Below are 10,826 nucleotides of genomic sequence, written 5' to 3'. Positions count from 1 at the left end.
GATGATAGATAGATAGATAGATAGATAGATAGATAGATGATAGATAGATAGATAGATAGATAGATGATAGATCGATAGAAGATAGATAGATAGATAGATAGATAGATAGATAGATAGATAGATAGATAGATAGATAGATAGATAGATAGATATAGATAGATGAAAACTAGAGGTGAAACCAAGAATGCTGGGGAACATGTAGGGAAAGCAAACCCTTATGCATTGCTAGAGGGAGTGAAAACTTGTGGAGGAACCAGGAAAATCAGTGAGGAATTTTCTAAAAATAGAGCTACCTCTGGCCCAGCTGCAGTACTTGGGTATCTACCAGGAGGGATAAAAGCCAACATTGTAAGAAATGCTTGCACATCCATTCTCATCATTGCACTAATCATGACTCCCAAGCTATGGAGACAGTCTGCTTGTTCATCAACAGCTAAGTGGATACAGCAAATGCAATGCATATCCGCAAAGGACAAAATTTCTGGGAAATGGCTGCAGTGGGAGGTCTCCATAGAAAGTGAAAGAAGCCAGACTCAGAAGCCAACTATTGCATGTTTTCTGTCACTGTGCACAGATGAATTTCCTGTTCATCTCCAAACGTTGTCGCAGAGAATAGTTTATTTTTAAGGATGTGGGCATGGCATACTTGGCTCAAAAACAAATGCAATTTTCTGCATAGAGTTTGGTGTTTCACTCCTCACTCCCCCTGTGACCATCTCACAACCACACAGCTATGGAGCAACAGTAACGACTACAGTCTTACCAAGGATCAACCTTTGCATAAATTTACCAAAAAACATGTTAAGAAAACAAGGAATAAGTACATACTGTTAATAGTGTTGAGTTTTGGAATTTATTTTCTGGAGATAAATTAATACAGCCTGAAGAGTAGGTCACTTTTCTATCAGGATAACTTCTTATAGAGATTGTTGCATCAAATGCTTCGGTGTAGCCGTGGGCTTGAATTACAACATTTTCAGATGCTCCAGCCTGGAATACTTTGGGTGCTAAAATGACGTAGCTTTTGAAACAGTAAAAGAAAAGGTTTGTTCGTTTTTCAGGTTTTCTTGCACTTTTGATATTTTTTCTTTCACTGAATATTAATTTTAAACACATATCTTAGGTTAGGCAGTGGTGGTGCATGTCTTTAATGCCAATACTCAGGAGGCAGAGAAAGGTGTTTCTCTAAGTTTGAGACCAGCCTGGTCTACAGATTTAGTTCCCGATGAGCCAGGGCTACACAGAGAAACCAAGTATTTTAAAATTTCAAACTAAAATGATATTTTGAAAGTCAAAATTTATTATTATGAAAAAATTAACTTTTCTAACATAAAACAGGTTGTAATTAAACCCTAGCAAAAGCTAAGAAGTTGGTGTCCATTTAGAAAAACAGTAATGGAGATATAAAGGCACCAAGACCAATGGCCTGAGTTTGATCCCAGAAACCCACATGGTAGAGGGAGAGAACTGACAAGGACAGCCTGGTCTACAGAGCTAGTTCCAGGACAGGCTCCAAAGCTACAGAGAGTAGTGGGGTGAGTGTGGCCTTGCAGTGTAATCTCGGAGTAGACACATGTGATGGTGGAAGATACAAAATCACCCCCACACTAGTTCAGAATCATGTATAATAAAGGGTTATTTGTTTAGGGGAGACTCATGGATCACTGTCCTAGATCACAGTCCTCTGCACAAGCAGGAAACAGGAACAGAGTCTAGCAGCAGAAGCAAAAGCTGGAAGTGAGAGAGTGAGTGCCAGAAGCAAGAGAGCAAGTGCATGCTTTACCACTGCATTTATAGTATAAGAGACCACACCCAAGTGGGCTGTTATCATAAAGGCTATTAGCTGAAGGCACTGAAGGAGTTCCCATAGCACCTCCCCCTTTTGTTTAAATAAGAGAGTTATAAACCCAATACAAAACTATATACACTAGGAACAGATAACAAGTATAAGATTACAATTACAACCAGCATAAACTATATTAAGCAAGGAACATGCTAAATGTTTTAATAAACAGTTTATCCTAAGGAGTCTAATTCTTGTATTGGAAATGGCTTGCCTAGATCATAAGATGATGGTAACTACAACTACCTTCAACCCCATTGAAGGCCTGAGAAGGGAGAGAATATTACTTGAGTGATGTAGGAGGGTCATCTGTCTATGTGTTACTTCCATTGGTTAATAAAGAAACTGCCTTGGCCTTTTGATAGGCCAGCCCTTAGGTGGGTGGAGTAGACAGAACAGAATGCTGGAAGAAGGGAAGTGAGTCAGATGCCATAGCCCTCCTCTCTGAGATGGACACAGGTTAGAATCTTCCCGGTAAGCCACCACCTCGTGGTGCTACACACATTAATAGAAATGGGTTAATCAAGATGTGAGAATTAGCCAATAAGAGGCTAGAACTAATGGACCAGGCAGTGTTTAAATAAATACAATTTGTATGTTGTTATTTCAGGTGTAAAGCTAACCATGCGGGAGCCGGGCAGGACGAAAAGCAGACCTGTTCGCCTCTTCATTACACTTAAGTAGGCAGAAATCAAGTGCAATCAAGCAGCTTCAAACATATGAAGTAGATGACAGAGACAACTGGCTGCATGATCAATCACCCAAAGTCTCATTTGTAATGTTGAAGCAACCAACTTTGGCTAAGACCTAGAGTAACTGACAGACTATTTTCAGAGGCAGGAAAATTTTCGAAACCATATTACCCTGTCTTGGCAATGTTTGACAATTTTTTCTTGTATCCTGCTTGTCAAGTCTGGACATTGTACACTTAATCAGTGGTCGAGGAAAGAGCATTTCCTTGCCCAAAAGGCCAGTTGTGCCAAGAAGAAAACAAATTTCAAGTGGAGTGTCTTTGGTGCTCAACACTCTCTTGGGAATACATCAGCACAGCCAGGAGGAATCATGTCTCACATCAACAGAATACTAAGTAATATAAATGCTATGTTCTACAGATCTTTGAAGTGGTTGAAGGTTACCTATCTATGCAGACGACAATCTCTATGTATCTAAAGAACCAAATTAGTCTGACTACAAGTATAACAAACATGAATGATTATTGACCTATAATACTTAATACCTCTATAACTTTAAGATTAAGAGTTCATATCAGAATATTAAACAATCTTTAAGCAAGGAGGAAATGACTTCAAAATGTAAACAATGTATAAATATCTTGATCTGAGGTAGAAAATGTGTATTGCAATATGATAAATATATCCTAAAATTATGTTAATATACAAAATGTCTTAGACAGAGATAGAAACATATGCATACAATCTGACAAAATAACTTTGCATATGTGTACAAATATTCTAAACAGAATTAGGAGCATATTCACTATAACAAATATGATTTGACATGTATCAATATACAAGAATCTATGCTAATGTAAGTTGTCCATAAATAATAGCTCACAAATATTCACTCTATTACTCACTATTATTATTATTCATGTGAGTAAATTCACACTAATCTATTATCCCATACAAGTTTTACTCTTTTTTTTTTCCTCTGAGTCTACATAATTTCCATCCCAATCCCCAACCCTATATGTGTTGCAATAGGAGCGGCGGGCTGCTTCCCGCCACCTGCTAGCTTATGCCCCGAAATAACAACACACAAATTGTATTCTTTTAAACACTGCCTGGCCCATTAGTTTCAGCCTCTTAACCCATTTCTAATAATCTATGTAGCACCACGAGGTGCGCTTACCAGGAAAGATTCAGCATGTCTGACCTGGTGGCTGGCTGCATCACGTCTGCCCGGGAGAGAGCTGCATGGCATCTGTCTAAGGCATCTTACCTCACTTCCTCTTCCTCCCAGCATTCTGTTCTGTTTACTCCACCCACCTATGTTCTAAGCTATCAGGGCCGAGCAGTTTCTTTATTTTTTAACCAATGACCTTCCTCCATCATATATGAGTAATAATCATCCCCTAAATCATGTCCCTAACTGTGAGGACAAACTTTGTTGGGAGAGGGGACATTGTCTTCTAGAATTGCTTTCAGATGACATGGGGACAATGTTCTTTTCTATGGGATCCTGTAAAAGTAAAATGAGGGTTAAGTTTTGAGACTGTTGTTTTGCATAATTGCAAATGGTTTCCACGTAGTCAATAGGGTTTTTTATTATTTATTTGTTCTTTTAAGTTCTCATTTGGAGTTCTAGCCAGAATGTTGTAAGAAGGTACACCATTTTCACAGCTGATACCCAAAACTCAGTCTCATAGTACTACTATCAGCATCATGATGTCATATCAACCAGGTGGAGTCATTGTTGTGGGGCCCTATCTTCTTCTTAGAAGCTTCAAAGATTACTGCAGTAATATCTACTGTTCCTTGTAGAAAGCTTAAACATTATTCATATAGACATATATTCAATGAAAGATATGATATAGACAAATGGGCATGAAGAGAAGAATCCTTTTTCTGTCCTTCCTGACATGGGAAAGAAATTCTGAATTTTCCTTTTAACAACATGCTTGGATTTAGAGAAGGATAGCCATTGTCTAACTCCAAAGCCAGCTCTTATTTTTAATTAGAGATCTATACATTTGCAGATAATCAAATTTTACCAGGTGATGTGGGATTCCCCTCTCTATGCTGTGAATACCACTGGTTAACAAAGAAACAGTCTTAGGCATGATAGGGTAGAATAGAACTAGGTGGGGAAAACTAAACTGAATGCTGGGAGAAAGAATGTAGAGTCAGAGAGAAGTCATGGAAAACTAAACTGAATGCTGGGAGAAAGAAGGTAGAGTCAGAGAGAAGTCATGTAGCCCCATCAGAGACGGACACTGAACAGAACCTTGCTGGTAGGCTACGAGCCTCATGGTAAAATATAAAATAATGGAAATGGGTTAATTCTAGATGTAGCTAGCAACATTCTTAAGCTATTGGGCAAACAGTATTGCAAATAATATAGTTTTCCGTTTGGTTATTTCAGGAGTCTGGGTTGCTGGGAAACGAACAAGCAGCCTTCCTACAACAAATTGGCACTCCAACATGTGTTAGCCTAAATCCACATAAAACCTGAGGGGAGGCTAGAGATAAGGCTCAGTGGTTAAGAGCACTGGGTGCTCTTCCAGAGGTCCTGAGTTCAATTCCCAGCAAACACATGGTGGCTCACAGCCATCTGTAATAATATCTGGTGCCCTCTTCTGGCCTGTGGGCATACATGGAGACAGAATGTGGTATACATAATAAATAAATTTTTAATAAAAAAAATAAAAGAATAAATAAAAAAACCTGAAGAAGCTTGGAAAAAATTGAAACACCAAAAAAAAAATTTAGCCATGTTTTTTCTTTTCCAAACAGGCTTTACTTGCTGGCGGCATGCTGTAGCTCCTTTAAAAAAGGTCTAACTGATTTGGTGGTAGCAGAAAAAAAGCTGCACAGTTTTGAAATGATGACTTCATGGGCCATGCTGCCAGCACAAACTCTGACTCTTTCTGGAAGTCCGGCTATGGAGGATTTAAAATGGGGTTTGTGAGCAGAGTACAACCTGCTACAACCCGACCCTGGATCTGGGGCAGAGAGAATGGCTCTCAGAGGCAATGAATGGACATCCTCTAACATCTTGGACTGGGCAGAGCCAACAGGCAAAGCAGCCTTAGTCATAGTAATGTCACTTAGCTTTTTAAAAAGTGGTTCTCATCAGAAAAGGATTACAGATATGCAATAAAGACAAATTCAGAGGAAAAGATGTCTAAATGGGTCACAGTGTTAGATAAATGTACATAGACTTAGGAGAAAGAAGAAAAAGAATATAGAGAGTTAGAAAAATAATCAAATTGTTTTTTAAAAAATAAAACAAAGTCCTTAAAAAGACAGAGTACAGACAGCCATAGATTAAAAGATTAAATGAGTAAAAAAACATGGGCCACATAAAGATGGAAAATACAGAGTCAAGATTATGTATATTATGTATATTATATATGTATATTATGTATATTATATATATTTTAAAGGTATTTTGTCTTCAAAATTTGAGTCTAAGGATATGATGCTTTGGAAAAGAGGTTCTCTTTTGTTTCCACAGAAATGATAATCTGTGGATTAATTTCAAACTAATGTGGTTTGATGCACCAAGACCATCCAAAAGGTCAATATGAATATCCCTCAAAATGCTTTGCCCAACAAAAAGCAGGAAGTTTGAAAAGAACTATGCCCGTATTTTGAAATATTGTCTATAGATGTATATTTACATTTAAGGGGGGATAGGCTAAAGGGGAACAGAAAAGAATAAGTTCAGTGAGGTAACATTTGGTTAATTTCCAATCCTAAAATGTACACACAGGACAGCACTGTTTACAAGGACAAGATTCTGACAGCAATAAATATATGACAACCTGGTTCATGATGTAGATGTACTTACAAGCATAGTTTTTTAATTTATTCCATAGTGAGAATGCTTTATGACTCACTAAAAAGCAAGCTTATATGTAAATAATTAAATTCAGCAATTGGTTTTGTAAGATCACCGTATTTGAGGTACACCTGCTTAACTGCACTTAGACCAAGAAAAGCACAAACTAAGCACCAAGTACAAGTAGGTAATAACTGCCAATATACTTGATTATCTTGCTTTTACTGTGCACTTTTGCTGACTAGGAAATGAATAATCATCTCTGTCATTGTTACGGGTAGCCATCCCACGGGATCAGTTGTGTTGTTAACCGCTCACCAAATCCAGACGTCTCCACAGCTCTCATGGTCAGCTGAGACTACCCACTCATTATGTCAGGACAGGACAGTTATGCCGAATCGATACAGCTCTGAGTCTCCTTTTCACTCACCGCAGGTAAGATACCCAGGAAAGTAAAGATGGTTCATTTTACTTACGTTTGTTCGTGTCCCCAAGTTTTGCCCAGGAAAATTAAAAAGCAAAGTACTCCCCAAAGGCCCATGGCAGAAAGTGGCATAAACCCGTGGGCACAACCTTTTGAACCTACTTTTAAGTAAACTGGGTTAAAGAGTTTGGGTAAATTCGTTTTCTGGTTAATTATTAACATCATAGAAAAAGATCTCTAAGTGAGAAAGATAAAATCAGGAATGGGCACATGAGGGTGTTTTAATGAACACAAAACATGTTTTACCATCCTGTCATTTCCAATAATCAAGACAGGGGTGTTGGACATCAACTTAAACCCAGGGACGTGTTTTTATGAATACAAGTAAAAGGGTCCTGGGTGCTTGCCACTGTGCAGGAAGGCTCAGTACTGGGAGCCAGGAGCCGCTTTCCTCTGACTTTCATGTCTCAGCCAGGTCCTTTGTGCTGACACCCTGCCACCTTCAAACTTGATTCTGGCAGGATTCATTTGTCTTTGAGATTGAAGGAAGACACACCTGGATTTCATTTTAAATGCTTGGTTTTAGGATGAGTTTGGCCAACCTTTAAGTCCAATACTCAGGAGGCAGAGAAAGGCAGATCTCTGTGAGTTCAAGGCCAACCTGGTCTACAGAGTGAGTTCCATGACAGGCAAGGTTTCACAGTAAAACCCTGTCTCAGTAAACTTAATAAATAAACAAATAATAGATAGATAGATAGATAGATAGATAGATAGATAGATAGATAGATAGATAGATAGAGACAGAGAGACAGAGAGACAGAGAGAAAACAAATCTGACCTGAAGAAGTGGCAATAGCATCCTTGGTACTGTGCATTTATTTCTTTGGAACTAAACAGTTGCAGGACTGGATGGGACAGGAACCACTATCAACAAAATTATTCATATACTGCCTTCTCTTTATCCTTCATCCAGTGTTGGGTACTTAGGCTGAACCCTGAAATCAACTGTTGTTAATATTGCTGCAGCACACATGGGCTGCAGCAATCTCTCGCACATGCTGACTTTGCTGTTTTGGGTTCACATCTGGGATTTGTAGAATGGTGAACACATGACAGTTCTATTCTTAGTTTTTGAGAGACCTTGGTACTGATTCCCTGTCCCTCCACCTCTTCCCAGAACTCTTCTTGATGGTGGCTCTTCTGACTGGTGAAATGGAAGCTCTATGTAGTTTTGGTTTTCATTTCCCTGATGGCTAAAGATGATGGCTAATGTAGCCATTTCCCCAAGTTGTACCATTCTGGAGAAGAGTGGGAGGTTCCTAAGAATCAGTACCAAAGGAAACTCACAAGGCTTGAAGTCCATGAAACTGGGTCCAGAAACAGATTCACAGGACCCTTTCTGAGTCTTTGTAAGCAATGTACAATTGCTAGAGGAGAAAGAGACTCTTATTGAAGATGCCTGGAAATATGTCAGGAAATTCCAAGGATGTAGCTTTCTTGATTCTATACACACAGTAGGGTGGGTCTTTTAGGGACTTCAGTTGCCCCCAATCCACTCTATGCTCCTGTAACCTCTCTTAGGATCACCAAGCTAGACTTGAGTAGAATTGGTCCTTTGGTCTGTCATAGAGATTCTGTCCAGGTGAATAGATGCTGGCTTGTGACTCTTCAAGAACCCACACGGCAGAGATGGGCATGTGGGCAAGGATTTCTTGGCATTTGAACTTCTTTTAGAAACTGCATCATTTACTCCTCTATGGGTCGGATTATTATTTATTTGGCATTTAGTTTTCAAATTCGTTATACATTCTGAGTAATTTCTTGTGAGACCAATGGATGGTGAAGATACTCTCCTTTCTGTACACTACCTCTTCAATCTGCTGTTTACTTTCTTGGGCAACTTTTTGTTGGTGTATGTATAAGTGTGTATTGCACATATGTGCAAATAGAGATTGAACTTTTATTCCTGGCTTCCCAGACCCAAATAATCACACAGAAACTATATTAATTACAACATTCTTTAGCCAATGACTTAGGCGTATTTCTATCTACTCTTATATTTATGTTTAAATTAACCCTTGCTACTGTGCAGGAAGGCTCAGTACTGGGAGCCAGGAGCCACTTTCCTCTGACTTTCATGTCTCAGCCAGGTCCTTTGTGCTGACACTCTGCCACCTTCAAACTTGATTCTGGCAGGATTCATTTGTCTTTGAGATTGAAGGAAGACACACCTGGATTTCATTTTAAATGCGTGGTTTTAGAATGAGTTTGGCCAGCCTTTAAGTCTAACACTCAGGAAGCAGAGAAAGGCATTTTCTATTATATTATATTTTACCACGAGTCTTAGGTTTGTTACCTCTTGCTTCTTGGGCAACAACACGGTGTTACCCTCCTTTGGCAGTTACATGACATCTGCCTGACTCAACCTTATTTCCCCCTGCATTCAGTTAAGTTTTCCTGCCTACTCACATTCTGCCCTGCCATAGATCAAAGAAGCTTCTTTACTAACAAATGGTAATAAAACATATTCACAATAAACAGAAGAGAATCCCACATCATCTCCCCTTTTCTGTCTAAATAAAAAGGAAGGTTTTAACTTTAACATAGCAAAATTACATATAACAAAATGTGTATCAAACAAGATTTACAGTTACAAAATTTTTTCTGAGTCCAAAGTTTCAAATCTAATTCATCTTTCACCATAACTAAGGAAAACTATTACTATCTGTCTTCACATATGTATAGGGTGTGTATGCATGAGTGTGGGATCACCAGCTCATGGACACACATGTGGAGGATAGAGTAGGATGTTGGGCACCTTATTGCCTTGAGCAGAATCTCTCACTGCACTGGAAGCTTCCATTTCCATGAGGCTGGCTCGACAGTGGGATCTGCCCCACCTCCTAATGCTGGGATTATAGGCACTAATAGCATGCATGGTTCTCTTAGGGTTTCCATTAGTGTGAAGACACACCATGACCACAGAAACACTCATAAAAGAAACATTTGATTGGGGCTGGCTTACACTTCAGAGGTTTAGTCCATTATCCTCATGGTAGGTATCATGGTGTCATGCAGGCTGACATGGTGCTGGAGAGGTAGCTGAGAGTTCTACATCTGGATTGGCAGGCAGCAGGAAGAGAGAGTAAAACTGAGCCTGGTTGGAGCATCTGAATCTCAAAGCCAACTTCCAGTGACCATTTCTCCAATAAGGCCATACCCTATGCAACAAGGCCACACCTCCTAATGGTGTCATTCCTTATGGCCCTATGGTGGCCATTTGCATTCAAACAACCACACTGGCTTTAAAAACAAAAACAATGACGACAACAAGAAACAAAACAGCAAAAACAAACCCCACAGAGATGATAAACACTAAAGTTTAGCTCCCCATGCTAGAGGGCAGGTGCGTCTGCCCAGGAAGTCATCTCCCAAGCCTGTTGTGTAATTTTTTTTTATTTCTTTCAAGGGCATTTTGAACTCTTGCTCTTATTTTCTGTTCAGAATGTCCTTGCCTATATCTAGATCTTGAAGTATTTTCCCCTATGTTTTTCACTAGTATTTCAAATTTTCACGTCTGAATTGATTTCTCTCCATGTTTAGAGACTGGAATCTACTTTCATTCTTCTAGTGGACATATTGCTTTTCCCATACCATTTGTTAAAAGTCTACTGAACTGAATCAACCAGTTTATTTCAAGGATGTGCTGACCTCACAATGGAAGCCAGGAGATGTGCTGCGTTGGGGAAGGGGTTTTGCTCTTATCTCCACAGGTGAAGAAAAATTGTGGATACCATCAAAATTAATAAAGGTTCGGTATGAAGAGGAAAAGCCATTTAAAAAAGATAAATAACAATTCATTCACAAGGATGGCAAACATGCTGATTGTAAGAAAAGTAAATAGGTTGGGGGCAGGGTTCTTTTCTTATCTCCACAGGTAAATACTGATCTTCAAAGAATTTAAGGGACCCTAAATATTTTATTGTTGATGGATGGAAAATAGTTACAACCCACTGAGGATCAGTAAGTATT

General features: G+C 39.0%; 1 protein-coding gene across 2 annotated transcripts in view; it reads right to left on the bottom strand.

The window, feature by feature from the left end:
* Window positions 1-6,958, bottom strand: part of LOC101986239 (complement C5-like) — a 17,645-nt gene extending 10,687 nt beyond the window's left edge. For both annotated transcript variants that reach the window (XM_013345922.1, XM_026778684.1), the window contains exons 1-2: window positions 6,847-6,958; window positions 829-1,021 (exon numbers count right to left, since the gene is read on the bottom strand). In XM_013345922.1, the coding sequence (XP_013201376.1) occupies window positions 829-1,021; window positions 6,847-6,926 (273 nt within the window). In that variant the 5' untranslated portion in view covers window positions 6,927-6,958. The remainder of the gene's footprint in view (window positions 1-828; window positions 1,022-6,846) is intronic.
* Window positions 6,959-10,826: the final 3,868 nt, after the last annotated feature.

The sequence above is a fragment of the Microtus ochrogaster genome, chromosome 4 (genome assembly GCF_000317375.1).
Source record: "Microtus ochrogaster isolate Prairie Vole_2 chromosome 4, MicOch1.0, whole genome shotgun sequence".
Taxonomy (NCBI): Eukaryota; Metazoa; Chordata; class Mammalia; order Rodentia; family Cricetidae; genus Microtus; species Microtus ochrogaster.
The sequence above is the reverse complement of the archived record's forward strand: the minus strand, read 5'-3'. Positions and strand labels throughout refer to the sequence as shown.